The sequence below is a fragment of the Euwallacea similis genome, chromosome 9 (genome assembly GCF_039881205.1).
Source record: "Euwallacea similis isolate ESF13 chromosome 9, ESF131.1, whole genome shotgun sequence".
NCBI classification, from domain to species: domain Eukaryota; kingdom Metazoa; phylum Arthropoda; class Insecta; order Coleoptera; family Curculionidae; genus Euwallacea; species Euwallacea similis.
The window spans coordinates 5,009,728-5,029,576 of NC_089617.1; the positions used below are offsets into that span (position 1 = coordinate 5,009,728).

General features: G+C 40.5%; 1 protein-coding gene across 5 annotated transcripts; it reads right to left on the bottom strand.

The window, feature by feature from the left end:
• Window positions 1-200: 200 nt before the first annotated feature.
• On the bottom strand, window positions 201-19,382 carry cora (coracle). Of its 5 annotated transcripts, none has more exons than XM_066393397.1 (14): window positions 19,178-19,382; window positions 14,249-14,417; window positions 13,655-13,802; window positions 13,302-13,596; window positions 12,734-13,245; window positions 12,525-12,664; window positions 12,334-12,423; window positions 11,364-11,507; window positions 5,727-11,243; window positions 4,514-4,738; window positions 4,313-4,420; window positions 2,966-3,178; window positions 2,712-2,907; window positions 201-388 (listed from the first exon to the last, which is right to left on the bottom strand). In XM_066393397.1, exons 2-13 carry the CDS (start codon window positions 14,399-14,401, stop codon window positions 2,716-2,718), a joined length of 7,737 nt encoding a protein of 2,578 aa, XP_066249494.1. In that variant the 5' UTR covers window positions 14,402-14,417; window positions 19,178-19,382; the 3' UTR covers window positions 201-388; window positions 2,712-2,715. The 5 variants fall into 5 exon arrangements, with proteins under 5 accessions (XP_066249494.1, XP_066249492.1, XP_066249493.1 ...); XM_066393395.1 differs by lacking the exon at window positions 201-388 and adding an exon at window positions 1,109-2,025 and having other exon boundaries at window positions 19,178-19,381; XM_066393396.1 differs by lacking the exon at window positions 201-388 and adding an exon at window positions 1,109-2,025 and having other exon boundaries at window positions 19,168-19,381.
• Window positions 19,383-19,849: the final 467 nt, after the last annotated feature.

The following is a 19,849-nucleotide window of genomic DNA, read 5'->3' on the forward strand; positions in this document are numbered from 1 at the left end:
AAGTGTATAGAGCCACGTTTTTTTCTTACCTGACTCTCCAGTTTTCTTCTCGCTACTGTGCAGACTGATTTAATGTCGATAATGATCATTTTTTGATCTTGATTACGACAAATAAAAAAAAGTTGTAAAAATTAATTACTACATGCCACTGTTATCTGGATTAGTCTTCAGATGGACGTCTGTGCGCCGGTCATGCTATCTCGTTAAGAGGCGTTACCCACTAAGAAACGCTGCCAGATTTGTTTCCGGAATCTTCTTGCCGACGTATCGATGAACTCTGACTTCTTCGGAGTTCATTTCTTGTTTTCGAAAAATGAAATTTTTAATGGGATAACACAAGATTTTTCAATTTACTTCTATGTCATCTTCAGGGTTCATTTTCTACAATCTGAAAAAAATCGAACTTTTAATGGGATTACTGCGACGTTTTGTCTGGATTTACATCATCTTCAAAGATGATTTTCGTCTCGACAGCATTGAAACGTGAAGCCAAATAAAAAAGCGACAACAAAGTGTCAAGTCACTTTCAAGGGTCATTTTTACGTTTTGAAAGCCTACACCATCATGATGTCTGATTTTTAAGCAATAAAATTCGACGTTTCAAGGGATTTTCAAAGTCGATTTGTTTAATTCCCGGAAGTCGAGTTTCGGACGTAACAACAATGCCATTAAAATAATCATAACACATGACGTTTCTATTAACTTCGTCATCTTCAGGGTTAATTGTAAGTTTTTAAAAGTCGAATTTTAAATGCTATGTTTGGACCCAATTTGTTTCATCTTCAAGGATCGTTTTTCTATCGTCAACAAAACAGAATACTATATTTTGAATAACCGCATTTATCACCATATGTAATGTAATCACCATCGGTGCCTAAAAATCAAGCATTAAATTAAATTTTTTACTACCTTTGCATCATAATTAGGGTTACTTTTTTCCATACTTAAACATACGCTTTTTTAAAGTAAAGTTTCGAATTGTTAAGTCACGTTCAGCCCAATTTTTGAGAAAGTGTCAAAGGTGGCATCATGCGATATTTCGACTGACTACCCTCATCAGAAACAGGATAGTCTGCGGTTTTCTGGGTTCTTCAACCGAAACAACTCGTTCCTTTTGAACATACGTTTATTAAATAATAAAACCTCTCAAAACAAATCTGTAGAAAGAAAAATATAAGAAACAACTATAAAACTGAATATAGCCAGCGCCCTTCATGAATGTTCGAACGAGTTTGAACGAAGCCACCTCCGTGGATGCCCTCTCCCACGCCCCCTAAATGTATCTACAATATAACTCTTCTCGTAAATCATAATATTTTACAAACGCACTTTTAATTAACCGCTAACATAATCTTACATTTAGTAATAACTATTATAAGTAGGGTTGCAGCGAGAGGGCGCCACTGCCGCTGCCGCCATTACAAGTTAATAATACCTTTTCAAGACGAGTAAATATTTCACATTTAAAAAAATGGGACAGAAACGAGGATTAATCATAATAGTAAATGACTAAAGCTAATTAGTACACAAAAGCTAAATGTTACGCACGTAAAAAATCAAGGTAGTATAGTTGCTTGCAGACGGACGAAAAGACACTTTGATTATTGTCAAAAACTCACTGAAAAATGACTTTTGACACTTACGATTATAGAACGAAAACAAAGGCGTGTTGACGTCTTGTCATGAGTGAATACGCGGATTGCTCTCTTTATATTATAAAGCCTCGAAACGTTATTGGAATGTAGGAGTTAGTTTATGCGCAAGTTCACTGAGATTCGCTTACAAATTTAAAGCACCTGCGGCTGAAACTTCGACCAACACTTAATCTAAACGGTGCGGCATCGATTACATCGAAAGCTTGTCGAATTCGAAAATGCGGCCGCACTCGTGTGATGGCGTAATGAACTTAAATTCTACGAAAATTTCAATTTACAAAAGCTAAAAAGAACGTTAATTTGTGTGTGGGTGTGTTTGTGTGTGTGTGTGTGAATGAGGCGAAGCCGTTGGTTTAAGTCTTGAACTCATCTAGAAAAAGAAATTGCAGTTTAGCCTCACTTTTTTAACCGTCATCTTGCATTGAACTCTGCATTACACCACTGGAAATGCAAACGTAGCAAGTAACACAAATCACAATGCATTACAGTTTTTCATTTTCTATTTTAATTCCATTTCAGTTGTATAATACAAAGAATGTCAAAAAAGTCTGGAAATTGATGAAATTGTTACTACTAGCTATGCCAAAATAATATCTGATTATTTATTTTTTAGTGAAAGTGCCAGGTGTCGTCTAACAATCTTTTTAATGACTGTAAATGGCGATTCACTTAACCAAAATGTCCGCTGCATCCAAAATAGTTACGTCCCCAAAAATTATGCCAAAACAAATATGATTTAAGCGACAAAAATGGATGAATTAAAAAAAAAGGTCGTTTTACATTCATGGAGAATCCAACAGATTAGAGTATAGAAATGTTATATATTTAATCTAAAACAAAAATTGCAACATAAAAAAAAATTCTTGATGTTACAACTTATATCCATAAATGGTACATATTCATCAATATGTACCATTTCTTCACATTTTTCTGAAATTTGACGGAAACAAAAATATTAAGAGTGTTTCGAAACTTTTTGACACCCCATGGATTTCAATGCTTTGTCATCAAAACAGCGAGGCTAAAAAAGCCACTCTGTCGGTTGTCACCCCTTACCTGTCTACTGCTGCTGTTGCTGCGCGGCCTGTTGCTGAATCTCAATCTTCTCAACCGTCATATCGGGATTCATGGCGGTGGCCTCCTGTATCGCCTCGGCTAAGGCTCGATCATGATCGATCGGGTCTCCATCGGACTGAATCGTGATCTTCTGCTCCACGCGAGTCTCCACGACTCCGTCTCGTTCGGTTTTATACTGGAGATACACATGTTAATAACAGAACATTCATTCCCATTTAAATTCTAAAACTTACAGTGATCGTTTCAACTGTCCGGGTCTTCGAGCTGATTGTTTGCGTACTGACAATTTCCCCGGTTTTCGTGTAGCTGCCATCGTCCGAACTGAGTTGCACTTTCCGTGCTTCGGTGGCCACAATGGGCACGTTGGTAGTGGAGGTGCGGAAGACTGTGGGATCGCCACTGTACATAACCGATTCGGTTTTTACTATGCCCTCGGGCAGGTCGTCCTAAAAAAACTCCGCAATTAATTCAATGGGTAATTTGATCGGGATTCTTGGCGAGCATTTATGCTTTATTGACTCGAGCGCTGGATTTTATTAGGTGTGTAAATCGGCGTGTTTCCGAGCATCTGCTGATGCAAGGTCGCCCACTTGTGATGTGATACCCATGGTATTGTTGGTTTAGTAAAGTACCACTAATTATTATACATAATATCGCTCAAGGTATAACGGTGTACCCCACGCATTGCCAGGCGCATCAAAGTGATTTACAACCAACTAAAGTGAAAATCTTTGAATTTTGGTGAATGTGTTAGAAGTAATTAGTGTCTATTTAATTGATGACATTTTCAATTATATGAAAGTAAATGAAGGATATATCAGAAAACAAATACTCGTCACAAATTAACTCACGGCAATTAACTAAACGAACAAATTGTATTTAGAAAAAATAATGTGAAATTTTGGCGAATGGAACCACTTGAACACATCTTGTTTGAGTAGCTACAGTGCAAAATTAATGGTCTGACAGCTTGCAATTAGTACAGCGCACAAGTCTAGTTTAAAAAAATGATTCATTTTTGCCACCATATGGCATTATTTTTGGCAGTAATATGATAAAGTAAAACCGCTGTCTAATACTTAAAAACACAAACGCGTACCCAACACAATTTAGCTTAAACTAATACAATAGATCTATATTTAAAAAAAAAACAGACTTATCTTGACATTTTGGTGGACAAAAACCAATATAATATATTCTTTTCCTAACTTTTTGACGGATGCGCCAGGTGAACATCGCGAAACATCACGTGGCCGTTTTTCCCCTTATTTTATATGTATTTGTCGTCAAGAATCCCTTTAAACATAACTACATATAGTACTTCTAATATTTTTAATGCCTATTGTATATATATAGGGGCGTACTACTCTAATTTTTTAAGGGGATTTAAAAAAATCAACGCATGCCCGACAATGCGTGCATGCTAAGGCTTCAAAATTACTCAAAAAGACGATCACACAAACTAAATTAAAAATCGTTGAGCCTCCAAACGACATGCGCAGTTAGGTACTCACCCCACGAATGCCAGAAGAGAAAATTGATTTTAACGTGTACAGAATGTGTCTTGGTTCGATACTCACCCGGTAGATGTTACTCTGGTAATAGGGATGACTCGGATCATCGGGCGGGTCGATGGGCGTGCCTGAATCACCTGAACTAGTCGAGCTAACGCTGTCTCGTCTGCCCAGCTATAAGCCATGCGAGTTAGACGAGGATGGAGCATGAGCGATTGTTAGTCGAATAAAATGAAACAAACGAGAAAAAAAACAAAAAATAACAACCTGATCGCCCGCGACGACCGTGCTAGTAGTTTTAACCTCCTGTGTGACAGTTCGCTGTTCCTGTCTGGTGGCGCTACTGGTCACAGAGTGCGCCACTGTCTTCTCCTCAAGCTGCTGCGTCTTTGCGTTGGTCCCTAGGTCTTCATGCGTTGTTGCCGTCCGCGTTGTAACCGCTCGGGCGGTCACGTACGGCGATTTACCGTCATCGGTAAGGGGCGTATCCGCCTGCACAACGTACGCGAAGAAAAAGAAAACAAAAAAAAACATATAACAAAAAAGAAAGAAAAAAGTTGCGCAGCTTCATACACTTTAGTAGTGGAAAAAAATTAAAATCAAATAACAAAAGAAGGAAACGCAAATGATGAGTGTGACAGGTTTAAACCACTGCAAGAAAATTTACTAAAATGTACAGCATAGATGATGTTATACGTATAGATCTTAAACTCAAATAGGACCGATTGAAGACGTCCGGCAACAGCGCTTTGCAATGTTATTTTACGATTAAATTCCCAGCAGAGAGCACTGCTACATCACAATAATAGCTGACGTGACTTTTCCCTACCAAACCTCTGCTATCTGTCAACGGACGTTCAGTGACAAGTCTCTATACACAGTATGTCCCACAATTAATGTTAAAGAACCGAATTTAATTGCAAGTGGCATACAGCTACGAAATATACGAAAAGATTTTTGTAGCAGTTTAAGGGAAAAATTGATCAAATGGTCTTCCAAGTTTTCACTAATAAATTACATTGAATATTTTATTAACGACACGAGAGTACTAATTTTTCTTCTCTAATTTTGAACTCTAACAAAAATGAAGAGTCAGAAAATTCCCTCAAAAGTTTATGATTTTCTTTCTGCAGCTGTTAATCAATTGTTAAAATCAGCTGATGATATGGTAACGTGGTTTGTGAAGGTTTCCATCAATGGAGACCACTCATCAGGACGCTGAAAAATTTAAATAACCTCAAGGAACATAATTCAAATTTTATGTCGATTTTGCTAGTTTTCTTGTATTTGTTCATATGGTTAACGTCAAATAAACCATTAATATCTATTAAGTTTTGGGATATTTTCTATTCTGCCGCCCCTGCCACATACTTTGCATATTGCCATTATCTTTTGAATGAAATTCCAGCTCAACCATTAATTGCGGGACACCCAGTATAACGTTCTCTATGACCTCAACTTGCGCATGAGTGATAGTTACCTTATTGACTTGCGTAGACACTTTAATCTCCCCAGTGCGTCCATCTGCAACCCTCTCTTCAATGTTCTGTGTCAATCCGTCCTTGTCCTTGGTGATAATCTGCTTAGTGGTGGTTTTGACAATCACCGGAGTTGTGGCAACCTTCACTGGCGACGGCACCCTTTCCGAGGCATATTCATTCAGTTCATCATCACTAGATTCTTCCCCCTCTTTGAGGAATGTTTTAACCCTCACTTTCGAGTCCTTTAGATCGGTAAAGTGGCTCGGGTCGATTTGCGCGTAATTCAGAATCAGCTCCCCGGTTACCGGGTCTCTGCGCGCGGTGCTGGGGTCTATATCCCCGGTCTGAGGGTCTATGTGACCCCACTCAGTGTGGATTTTCCCTGTAACCGGATCAATCTCCCCGGATAAAGTCAGCACTTGAGTGATTTTGGTATTGGCACTCTTTACCAAGGGGTCATTCGCATCTACCCTCACGATCTTCCCGGTTTTAGGGTCCACCATACTGTAAATGTATACAGTTTGAGTGGTGACATTGACAATTCTTCCGGTTTTTTCATCGAATTGACAATCTTTAGGGTCAATCTCCTTGACCTTGCCAGTGGGGTCGTTCTGGGTGATCAAGTAAATGCGTACAACCACCATCTTCCCGGTTTTAGGGTCAATTTTCCCGTATTTAGTATAAATTTGTCCCGAAGCGGGATCAATTTCCGAGGCCGAATAAATTGCAGCTCCATTTTCGTCCACTTGATTGGTCCTGGTGAATATTTGACTAGTCTGAGGGTCCACTTTTGCAGTGTTTTGGTCCACCTTGGATTGTCTCTGAATGGTCCCAGTTTTAGGGTCGATGTATCCGTAAACTGCAGTAACATACCCAGTGGTAGGGTCAACATTTCCAGTGGTATAAACATCGTCCTTGTTTACAGGGTCGTTATAGTCGAAGACCCAAATTTGATTGGATTTAGTGTCGATTCTCACACTTTTGGGATCTCTTTTGACAATCTCCCCCTTATCATCCACTTTAGGATCGGTAATGAGGATTCCCACAAGTCTTCCATAGTTGGAATCCAATTTCCCTGTTTTCGGGTTGGTGTAACCGCCCTTGAAGAGTATTTGTCCCGTAGCCGGGTCTACGACACCTTGTTTAATTTCGTGTTTACCACTCTTAGGATCAATATGCGTCAGCGTTGCCTTAACTGGGTCAATTTGTCCGTATTTCGTATCAATTCTATGAGTTGCGGGATTATAGAGTCCATTAGACACCTCAGTAACGGCATTTTTTGAATCTATAATGTTTTTCTTGGGGTCCACTTTCCCTACGAAGGTCAAAACTTGCACCTCGGGGTCTATTTCCTGACCCAATTTAATCACCTGGCAGAGGTCAGGGTTGATTGTGTCGGTCTTCGGGTCTCGCACTCCTGTGGGGACTATAATATTCCCTTCAGCGTCTACTTGAATAGGTCTTGACTCAACTTTGCCGGTCTTAGGATCTCTGGAGATGATGCGCAGCAGCCTCAGATTAATCACTCCATATTTAGTGTCAATTTCACCTGTGGCCGAATTCTTTTTTCCTTTTGAACTTTCCATTTGCCCGTTATTCAGGTCAATAGCCCCAGTCTTGGGGTCAATTTTCGTTGTGATTGTAGTAATTTCTATGACTGGATCATTTTGTCCAGCAATGCTTATGACCTGCCCTAGCGATAAGTCAACTTTTCCAGTTTTAGGGTCTGTGACTCCTGCAAGGACTATTTGACCATTTGCGTCGTTGACCTGTGCACTGCGTGCGTCCACTTTTCCTGTTTTTTGGTCGTTAACTATGACTTTTCCGTTCTTAGGGTCAATAAGCCCATACTTAGATTCAATTAATCCAGTCTCGGAGTTCAGCAACGCAGTGCTTTGCTCCAGTTGACCCTTCTCCAAATCAGCTTTCCCAGTCTTGGGGTCAAGTTTCGCGGTGATTACTGTTATTTTAATCATGCGCTTGCGTGGAGTTGGGGCAGCGTGAGGGTCTTGCGCCTGTTTTAAACCGACAACAGAAAAGACTTGTCCTAAATTATCATCGAGTTTACCAGTTTTGGGGTCCACCACAGCTCCTCCGTTAATGATAATATTCCCAGTAGAATGGTCGATTTTTCCAGGGATTATACCCCTTTGCCCGGTAGTAGGATCATTGCTGATTAAAGACCCGGTAGTAGGGTCTATCTGTCCGTATTTAGTTTCAATAAACCCAGTTGCAGGGTCTACGACTCCACTTATATGTTCCACAACCCCTTGTTCAATATCAACATTCCCAGTTTTAGGGTCTTTTCTCGCAGTTATCACCATTATTTTCACAATACGGTGCTTGGCTATGGGGTGTAAGACCCCAGTCACGACCTCTTTTATTGGGGTTTGCGGAGCTGGACCTTTAGAGAGAGGAGGAGGGGTCGCTTGGGGCTGCAGCTCCTTTTCTGACGGCTGCAGTTGCGCTATGGGGTCAATCAGAGGCTCAGTAATATGCACTGAAACTGCCCTGCCAAGGTCTTTATCCACTTTCCCGGTTTTGGGACTTAAAAATCCGCCCTTAAACACTAATTCGCCGGTATTAGGCTCGATGAATCCAGCTCTAATTTCACTCTTTCCAGTCTTCGGATCTATTATTGTTAGAGTCTCGGTTACCGGGTCCAAATGCCCGTATTTAGTGTAAATCTTGTTTTTGTCTGGGTCGTATAATCCTGGACTGGATTCCGGTTGTACATTCTTCGAGTCGATGGTGTTTTTCTTGTGGTCAATTTTTCCTAAATATGTGCGGATTTCAATCTCAGGATCAATTTCTGGGCCTACTTGGATTAGCTGCACCATATTGGGGTCTGCCTTATGAGTCCTGGGATCTACCACCCCTGAGGTGATTATTATATTGTCGTCTTTGTCTACACTTATCGGCCTCTCTTGCACTATATTGGTTTTAGGGTCTCTTGTGTAAATGCGCATGAGCTTTAGGTTAACCGTACCTTGTTTAGTAACAATTTCCCCAGTCTCAGGAATAATTTTCCCGTTTGTTATCTCAGTTCTTGCGTTATTTAAGTCAACCTTGCCTTGAGGGTCTTTTTTGGCGGTCAAAGTCGTGATCACAACTGCAGGGTGCTGAGGGTCAACCACATTAATTATCTGTGATAAATTGGGGTCAACTTTGCCCGTCTTAGGGTCTACTACGTTATCGTTTACGAAAATTTGACCGGTGCTTTCGTCGATTTTAATCGGGGTCACTGTAGCTTTCCCCGCTTTATCCTTCTGCATAACCTTCAAATTCTGAGGGTCAATTTTCCCATATTTACTATTGATAATCCCACTAACAGGCTCTACTGTTGCAGTAACCTTTTCCACAACTCCTTTCTCGGGGTCAATCTTCCCTGTTTTGGGATCCTTCTTGCTGGTAATTACCAGGATTTTAATTACCCTTTTCTTAGGGGTCGGATGACTCGGAAGAGCGTATTTTACCGTGTTTTGTGGCTCCGCTCCGTACGCTCCAACAACCGTGATTAATTGTCCTGAATTAGGGTCTCTTTTTCCGCTGCGCGGGTCTATAACCGGTCCATTTAAAACCTGAATTTGGCCAGAAATTGGGTCAATTTGGCCTTGGATGGTTTCTTGTTTACCTGTAGCAGGGTCGGTGATTATCAACGTACCATTTTTGAGGTCGATTAACCCATATTTTGAATCGATTTCACCGGAGGGGTGCAATATTCCTGCTGATTGATCCACATGAGCATTATCCAGATCTAGTAATCCAGATTTGGGGTCACGCTTCGCGGTTATAACTAAAAGCTTGATTACTTTGTTTCTGTCCTTTGGAGACATACTTTGAGTTGCTGGAGTTGCAGTAGTGATATCTGATTGCGACTGTTTCAAGGTTACCCTTAAAGATCTCCCATAAGCACCTTCAATTTTTCCAGTCTTAGGATTGACTAGTCCTCTAAAAAGCACTTCCCCACTGACGGGGTCTCTTTGCCCTTGCTTCAATTCGGTTTTTCCCGATTTCGGGTCAGTAACGCTGAGGGTTTCATGCACCGGATCAAAGACCCCATATTTAGTGTAGACTTTTCCATTCGCAGGGTCATAGAGGGCATTACTTTGCTCCGCAGGGCTTTGCTGAATCAGCCCTTTTTTATCAACTTTGCCCGCAATAGAATAAACTGTAATTTCCGGCTCTAATTCCCTTTCAATCTGCAATATTTGGCTCAAATGATTGTCCCTAATTCCTGTTCTGGGATCCACAACCCCACTCAAAACGATTACATTGTCATTGGGGTCGATTTGCACTGGGTGCTGCTCAATTTTCCCAGATTTCGGTTCTAAAATACTGATGTTTTTCTGCTTAGAATCAATAGTCCCGTATTTGGTTATAAGCACCGATTTCTTGGGGTCAATAATCCCATTACTGGTCTCTTTATGTGCTTGACTAGGGTCTAGTTGCCCAGTAGCAGGGTCTCTTTTCGCAGTAACTGCTGTAACTGGAACTATTGCCTCTCCGAAATCAACTTTAAAAGTTTGTCTCAAATTGGGATCATGCTTGTTTGTCTTGGGGTCAATCACTCCCTCCTCTAAAATGTACTTATTGGCCTCAAATTTCAAAGGTTTGTATTCAGTTTTGCCGCTCTTTACGTCTTTCTGCTTGAGCTTATTGTTGATTGAGTCAATAGTCCCGTACTTGGTCTCGATTTTCCCGGTTACGGGATCAAATTCAGCTCCAATATTTTCGGTTACGTCAGCGCTTTTTTGGTCCTTTTTAGAGATGGTTACCAAAACGTGAACCAGACGTTTTTTGGGAGCCCCTACAAGGGCCTTTCGGGGTTTGCCTTCGCTGCCGCAAATAGAAATAATTTGCCCGAGATTCGACGCTTTTTTTTCTGTTTTAGGGTCAATTACCGAACCCGAGGTAATAACAATCTGCTTGGTGATGGGATCAATATATCCCTGTACCACCTCCTTTTGACCCTGAGCAGGATCCGTGATAATCACAGTTCCGTTCGACGGGTCGATAAGCCCATATTTGCAGTCAATCAGCCCGGTGTCCACATTCTGCTGCCCTGTGGTGATTTCTGAAGTTGCCTGATCTAGGTCAATGCGACCGGTTTTGGAGTCTCTAGGCCCAGTCACCACAAATAGCGTGACTGGTCTCTTCTTACCTCCACCCAGCACCACTCCTTTGGGTTCATGTTCGTATTGTTCTCCTGCCAAAAAGGCCGCAGTGTCGGCTTTGGGATCTTGTTTTTTCAGTTTGTCAATATCGCCAGGGGCGTAGTTAAATGCGGTAGCTCTTGCCCTTTTAGTCGAAGGTGATTGTTGACTTTCTGGGTCGCTTTTGCCGCTCGGAGAACGTTGGTTTTCATAACTGAACCCTTGAGGAGTATAGGGTTTCCTTAACTGATCCTCTGGGGCTTCGTAGTCGTATTCTTTTGTATACCCTGGAACTTGCGGAGGCTCCGTTGATACCAATCTCTCTTTTTCCTTCTTCTTCCCAAAGGCAAAGCCTGGGCTCTAAAGTGGGGGAAAGAGCAAAAAAGCATGCTAATTACATGCACTATGGAAACACCTAAATAACCTACTATATAAACATACCCCCAAAACTACGTTCAAGTAACTAATTCAATATTTTACCTTGGCCCTCTGGTCTTTAGGAGTTTCACCCAAGTCGCTGCCATTTTGAAGATTGTTGCTCTGGTTCTCCTTGTCTTTTCCGTCGTCCTTTTTCTTGCCGAACAGTCCCCCTGCGGGTAGTACTGCAACGCCCCCAATGGGTTTCTAAAGACAAAAAAAAACTGTTTAAAAGAATATTTTCAAATGTGGTGTAATGAAAGCAACTACGAGACAACTAGATGAGGTTCTACACACTACCCCGAGCTGTGAGAATTTAAAATAAAAAGAGTTTTAAAAACAGGGGCGTAGATACGCTATATTCGAGATGAGTAGGGCTAGCACGGGAAAAAAGATGTGATACGCCACTGCTTTGACCTACAATGAACCAGGATCAGTAATTGCTTGTTTTACAAATACAGAGTAACCCAAATTAGAGCTTTGTTCCAGTGATGTGGCTAAATATTCTTATAACGAATATTTTCATCATGTGTACATGTTATTTAAAAAAATAAGAAATTAAATGAATTTTTTGTTGAAGAACCATTAGAAATTCATTGAATTCCAGTAGCATACCGGGATTTTGTTTCAGAGAATTCAGTCCAGAATTGTCATGCTTTTACCATAAAGTAAAAATTCAAACGATATATTATATTAGACGTATTTGCCAAAAAGACTACTTAGTGTCTATCATGTAACCCGCCGGCAAATCCGGAGTTACTTAGTTTTCGTCATAAAGTCAAAATCTTTTGCACTAACCTAAACCAGCCTAAAACGTTTCTTTAACCTTGGCCTGAACTAACCTGAAAGGATTTTTTAGGCGGGTTTATTTTTTAAAAATTAAAATATATCAAGAATCTCTTTAATAAAAACCCTCACAGCTCCGGCTACAACCAACAACAAACCTACAAGAAACGCGAAAGCGGCAAAGATTTACAGCAAAACCAAAGTCAAGTTTCTTTAAGAAAACTAAATAGAGAATGCATTTAACCACCTTTTGGTTCTTGTCGGCATCGTACTCTCCCTCCACGGAACTCGCGGTGCTGCCGGACCTGACCGATCCAGAACTGAGCTTTCGGCCATGCTGATGGGGTGTGACATACACAAACGATTAGGTGGTGAGGTGTAACAATGGCCGGTTACGGTGAGCATGAATTCAACAGAGAACTTAACCTAAAAACTCACCTTCTCCTTTTTCTCCTTTGGAGACTTCACCTTGGCCGGAGTTTGACTGTCTACGTCTGGGATCCTCTCTGGAGGATGGGACATTGTATGCCTCTTGTTGGCCTCATTGAACTCCTCCTCAGGCCTCACTCCGCTGAGAGCTAAGATACAATATTTATTGTGAGAATGAAATTTTCGCAGAAAAATTATTCAAATTGTCCAATACTTACGATCCATACTGCGCGAAGTCAGTCTCTTCCCTGTCAAAGACCGCTCAAACTGTGGCGCAGGTCTTTCAATCGGGGTCTTCCTGGTCTCATAATGCGTCCGCCCCGAGTACCTAAATTTGGACCCTAACCTCGGAAACAGCGAGTTCCTCTGGATGACCTCGGGCGACATTAATCGGAAGAAGGTATGATGTTCCACACAGGTCTTCCACAGCTTCTTAGCTGCCCTATGATTAGCCAACTTGAACCCTATGGTAGACTCAAACTGCTCAAATTCCCCTGGCCGTATTTTGATGTAAAAATTGTGCCTCTTGTAGCTGATTTTCAGGATCTTGGGCCAGGCGAAACGGTTGATGCGCAGCCGGTCTCGATAAACCAACAAACCGGATGCGCAGACACCCAACATTATATCCACCCCTTCGGAGTCCTTCGCGGGATGCAAATCCACTCCATACATCGCTAATTTCTTGGCATTTTCCAGATAGTGCAGCTCCGCCTCCGCAGGAGTTTGCCCTCTGTCGTCACAAAAAAAATGATAACTCACATCAATAAAAAAAATAGGCATAAATACTTATGGGTTTTGTGCAGCTCGCAAACTTTGTCCTCCAAATCCTGGTTCTGGTTGGGGGCGATTTTGAAGTCCTTAAGGTAGCCGCGGGGCATGGCGTCGGGATCATAGTCGCCCAACTCGGATTGGGCTAAATAGGAACCCAAAAGAGCGTGAGTGACGAAAGAACAGGGCAATCGTCCCCCGAGAATGTCATTACGAATCTGCAAGCACAGCTGGTACCTGGTAATGTCCTCTTGGAGTTGAGCGGGGTCAGGAGGGTAGAATTTCACCTCGAAGCTGAATTTCCATGGCTCATCTGTTTGTTTTGAAGATAGTAATATAGCAACGGAGTTCATTTAAGGCGAGTTACTTACTTTTAAGGAATTTGGCTATTCGCTTGTCCAGTTCGAGCCAGTTTCGGGAATCATAGCGGTCGGAATATACCAGGCCAAAATAGTCTTTTTCGATGAGGTTGATGGCCTCGCATACTTTGTCGAGAAGATCCTTGCCTTTGGCTTTACGCTGGTTGCCCAAAAATAACCATATTAGTTACAAAATGGCATTTGAAGTGGGCAGATTAATAGGAACGTTGTCTGGTTGAGGCCACAATTGGGGCTGATCCAGCTACTTTAATGAGTTTATATAATACTGAAGAGTAACAGACATCCAAAAAAATTAACCACAAAAGAGGGTTTGTTCTCTTGGCTTTAGATATTTTAGTGGGTTCTCAGGGCTTTTAGAAAAATCCATGTTTGAGATTTTTTATTACCTTTTCAATCAATTTTTAACCTCACCCTAACCCCTTTAACCCACCTGTGGATCAGCCCACTGTGTTTACTACGTTCTTACCAACAGAGCCCTCAAACGTAAACCTGCATTATTCTCAACTCAGTACCTTCGTTGGTTTTGAAGCCACAATTTTCTAAATAACACTTCTTTCTTTATTGTACACATTCGAAAGAACTTACATCGATATTCAAAGTTAGCACTGATCCATCCAGCAATGTGACATCAGTCCACTCAAACAAGCCATTTTTGCTGCCTTTGACGTCTTTGGCAGTGGCCAGCTTCTTCGCTGGCGAAGCCTCGTTGTCTGCAGCTGCCCTCTTTTCTTCAGGCATTTTTGCCTAGACACTTCTGCAACAAATTGGAGTCATTAACTGCATATCGAATGTCAATTCAAGGTTTAAATAATATAAAACTACTTGATTCTAAGGCTGTTAAACACGAACAATATTAGTAACAATTTAATAATAATGTTTCCTGGCTGGCTGGGTGATCAGATCGAATTTCATAACATTCCTGCTGTTTTCAGATTGTTTCTGTTCTCTGAGAATGGCTTTGATAATTCTCGAATTTAAGCACGTATTGGCGACATTTGTGCGTGTTATAGTGTCCCAATTAAGGCGGACTTATGGTTAAATTAACAGGGAGGCAGCCATTTCATGTCGCATGCCTCTCATTCAATTATTGCAGGACGCTCCCACTGGTACTGAATGTGTGTGTATTTGCACGAGGCACACACCCGAATAACATATAACTAGGGAAATTAACATGAGAATGCTTTTTCCACAGGTTGGGCAACGAATTGAGGTCATTGTGGATTGGTAGCATAAACGAAAAATAATCAGAATGTTGTGTTTCTCTCTTTTACAATATTCTCAAAAAGTTTATCGATATGTTTCATATCATATTTCAAGCCCTGCGGTAATTCCTCAAAAAAAGTTCTTTTGACTGAAAATGTAGAAAAACTTATTTATCAAACTCAGATTTGTCCTAAAGAACATTCGAATGGTCGCTACTGTTAGGTGTCTAATCTCAAATCTGCAAAGAAGGCCCGCGAGCACCTCAGCCTTTCCGGCACGTCTTGAGGGCCCAAACCAGGCCTTGACAAAACTTCAAATTCTCAATTACTCAGGATGTGTTTCTAATTGGAAGTTACGGGGAGAAAGTATGTAACTCACATTTGAGGCCTCAAATCTCTTTGCAAAGTAGCGTTAAGGGGGGCTCAAAGACTAAATGGGTACTTTCTATATAATCTCAATTACCCCTCCAAATCATAAACATTGTGTAGAAACAGATAAATCAACTTTAGATATTTTGGTTAAGCAACAAGGAACACTTTTAAGGCGGCAAATTGAAATTCGGCCAAACCTGGTAAGTTGGCTTTCGCCGAAATTTAAAGCAGACTTTGATGACCCCATTGCACGCCTGACAAGGCATTTCAGTGTTAAATCCCGTCACGCCCCAATTAACCCGTTGTGAGAGTGTTAAAAGCGAAACTTTGCCGATGGGAATTTAAATTATTAAACCCTCTTGACCTCGCCGCAGATTATTCTTCTCGTTAGTCACCGTTCAAACGGCTCATTTATTCGGAAAATTATTAGAAACGAAGCATTTAGGTGCGATGACGCAACTCGATACCTTATTCAGAATTACTCGAAAGTCGAGTTTAGATGGGAATAAAATACCACTTCGAACGCAGTTTTGATTCACGCTAGAATATAAAACCAACTTGCCGGTTGTCTGGCCCTGAGAAAAATTCTATTTCGTCGTTTCGTCCATTTGTTCCTATCCTTGAGACATGCATCACTCATCAAAATAGAGCTCCAAAATCCACATTCCGATTGCAAGCGGTATAAAAATAATAAGGCGCGCTGGTCTGTCGGTGCCAAGCGGTGGCGTGGACAAAGCTTTCATAAAAAAATGCGTTCTGAAGAGCCTTAGAAATGCCTCTAGTGGGTGCGGCAGTGTCACTAGGCTTATGGCGACATCTCGAGGCAATCTGCGTCAGCCTGAAAGGAACAAATCCGCCATTTCCTGAGGCTTGTCAAACGACCAAGTTCGCCATTTTGTGGAGCTCAAACGGTTCGACGAAACGTCAAGAGGGTATGCTTCGTATTTTCCTAAAAAAAGAAAACAGGGGACATTGGTCAATGTTCCATATAACTTGGTATAAGCCTGAAGCTCTGCAGATTCGTCCAATGCGACTTATCAACGTCAAATTCTCCTAAAATTAGAAGCCACTTAACCACCTTGTTTACGTTACGAAAATGGCATAATGTACGAGATTTATTTCAAATTAACATTTTGTTGTTGCTCTTATCACGGAACTGGTTTGTTTGCCTCGTAATTCCACTTGTTGCCGGTATTTACGGTGAAAATGTGTAGATGTGATCGTTTCTGTCTATCTGCTTGGCTGACTCCATTCGAATGTCATTAACTACCGGTAATAGGGATTTAATTGCCGAGTTTATGACATACGCCTGAGGGTTGCGTAAGTAGCCTGTATATGTTCGTAATGAGAAACCAGGCCCCTATTTTGTTGCTCATTGACGCCATTTTGGTGCTCATTGTCGTCAATTTTGGAATCTTCAGTGACAACTAGAGATGGCGTCTCGGTTAAAACTATTGAAGCTGCAAAGGCGATTGCAAAGTTCCTGTTATTTTTACACAAACTAATCTGAATATTACGCAATTTTATAATTAGAATTACTCGACTTGCACATGCGTTTGTGTTTAGCTTGTTAGCAAGTGTTTATTGGGCAAACACGAAGTTGATAAAGTCCTTTCTACGTCCAATTAATAATACACGTTTGTCCGAGACATCAAAATCGACTATTTTTATATCGATTTTCCACCTGTTGTGGAGGCCCGACGATGGTTTCGTGGGCGCGGCAAGGTCAGCGACCTTAACCGTTGGGTTAGGGATTTCTTACACATAAACCCGAGCTTTTCTCGATAAATATTTAAAACCAGACGAAAATACCGTGCCGTATGCAAACTAAAATTTGTCCGTTGAAGAGCGATTCAATTTAAAGAGCCGGCGACATTTTCGCGTTCAGATACTCTTTTCTAACCCAAATAGCGGAATTAATTTGCGAGCGCACGCTTGAAATAATCACCGGAAACGCGACCGCAAGTTCTAAAAGAGGAAATGCCATCGGTGTGACAATGAAGCGTAGGCTTTTTTCACGAAAATGGGACGAGAAGAGAATAGGAAAGGAAAAAAAAACGAAAAAAGTTGTACAAACTCCCAACATTGCAAAAAACGAAGTGATAAATGACAGGCAATATCAAGGCTGAAGTTGACACAATTTTTGCAATGGCATTTAAATCACAAGAAACAAAAAAACAGTAAAAAATTTTGACCACACTGACAATTTTCCACAAACAACCTCAAAAATGACAAATGACTTTCAAATCCAAATCACTAGGAAGTATCCTAGTGACGTCACAAGTATGTGACGTCAGATAGCGATTCTCTTTCCCGTGCTCAAACGAGCTGAATAGATAAACTCCAATTACCAATTCCTGACACTGACATAGCATTAGAACGAAGACCAAAGCTGTCAAGAGAGATTTAACAAATGCAACACTGCCAATCACATGAATCTGAACAAAGAGAAATAATCAGAAATTTGCATCCAAGTGACAGCACATTCTCGTGAATGAAATGACATATTTATCAAATGAATTTTAAATTGAAGAAACATCACTAAAAGTACTGTGACGACAGCCAGTGGCCTCATTCTTAGGGAATCAAAAAAGGAATATTGTACTAGATTAGCCCTAAGGTTAATTCAGATTACTTATTTTTCATTGGGTCAATTAATCAATATTTGGGCTATCAAGAGACCATCTTGCTTTTGACTTAGCTAACTCAACAATTAAAATAAGACACACATAGATTCAAACTGTCAAGTTGACAAGAACTGCTGGAGGAACAAAACACTGTTGCAACGATGCAATACTCAAATCAGCACACCAGACTTAAAAATATCAGGTCTCCTTCAATATTTTGACATGGAAATGATCAAATTACATGTAGTGTTTACACACAAAAAATTGATATGAGTTCTTATCAAATGGCATATTAACCCCAAACTGATAAGATGTTTGAAAAATAAATAATGATATTGCTACTGCATTATGCAGTAATAATTCGCAGGAAATTAGCAAAAGTGCTCCAATTTGACAAATTAAAGGAATGACTCTCTTGTCCATGGGCGTTTGGAGAGGTCACAAAGGTCGTCAGCGTTATTTATACACTGATTGAAGCCAATTTAGGTGTTATTTTTAGTTATTATATAATTTGATTTATCGGACTGGGTGAGAGAATTATGTAAGGTTGAATAAGAACAAGAATCAAAGAAGTCTTATCAGTTCTTGAAAAGAATCCATTTTAATCAAACATTTTTCAAAATAAAACAATTCCTTCTGGTATTTGAGGCTATATATGCCACTAAATTTGAAGTGAGGAAAAATTGATCATTTTCATAGGTTTTTATGATTTTCAATAATTCCTTCTATGATATTTCATTCTGTGAGCTTCACTAGATAAAAAATTTACACTTTCCACTGCCTCTGCTGAATATTAATGTCATATAAAAGGGGTTAAGGCCATATTAACATCCAAGAAAAATTCATCATTTTAAGGAACCAAAACAGTTACAACCAACTGAAATTAAGTACTTTAACAGTGACTTTAAGTATTTTGATTCGAAAAGGGGTCTGTCTCACTTTACGACTCTCCAAGTGGCTCCTCTTTGAGGCTTCTCCTAGTTGCCCTATTACTGGCACCAAATTATTATAAACTTTCTACAGCATCTTTAAATGAGAAAAATCAATAAACACTGGGATCTGCCCAGCTGACACAGTTTAAATAAATGGGTCAAACAAAGAAGTGCCATTAAGGACTATATTATTGACAAAACATCACAATGTCCCATTTAAATCCATGTCCCGAAAGATTAACGGCTTTGTTTACCCAAATTCACAGGCCAATTTTTCTATATCGCCGCGAGCCGCAATAACGCCTAAAAATAGCTGCGAAAGTGGCGTTTTTCTCGGTCTGTTGGGGAGCCCCTCTGGGGCTTTGTTTGACGAGCGCTTACCTTATCAGCAACAGTAGTAATCCATGTAACAACTTAAGTGAGGATTTGGCAGTTATATGGACACGGCACACACATACACAGACTGGCTGGGATGGGCCATTCACCACATAAACAACTCTCGCGATGACTGATACACTGGATCGGCCAACGACGCGAAGAAGTTTGTTTGACAGGTCCATCTAACCTCACTCTTTTTGTTCTATTTACGCCCGTTTTACGAAGTTTTTGAAGTGAAACCGTTTAGAATCTCCTTTAGAATAACCTAAGTTTGAAGATTTAATTGAGAGTTGGAGAGCTGAACCTCGGATCGAGGAGCTTTTTGAATACAAGTAAGGCACTATTTTTCGGTTAGGAGCGGACGCGCTGCGTAGCAATCCAAGATGGTCGGAGTAATGGCGGGTTATTTAAAGAAATTACGTCACTCATGGTTAAAATGAATGATGGCGTCAGTCTTGGATTCTTTAGGTTTATCAATGTGATTAATTTGCCCGTAATTAAGGTCATTTTAATTGAGCACGACTGGATGTTTTGCAGTTATTTTTGGTGATAATTTCTGCAATGAGGGCGCAAAAAATAAATAAGAGAATGTGAAGAAGAAACCAAATATAATATGCAGAAATAGACCATATTGTTAAAAATACATGCAACTTAATCTTGGATGGCATAAGTATC

Excerpts from the sequence above, each read along its gene's own strand:
- cora (XM_066393397.1), bottom strand. The coding sequence starts at position 14,401 with ATGCCTGAAGAAAAGAGGGCAGCTGCAGACAACGAGGCTTCGCCAGCG. Across the intron at positions 13,597-13,654 it reads AATAGCCAAATTCCTTAAAA|ATGAGCCATGGAAATTCAGC; the intron begins GTAAGTAACTCG and ends CAAAACAAACAG. Across the intron at positions 13,246-13,301 it reads GAGCTGCACAAAACCCATAA|AGGGCAAACTCCTGCGGAGG; the intron begins GTATTTATGCCT and ends TTGTGACGACAG.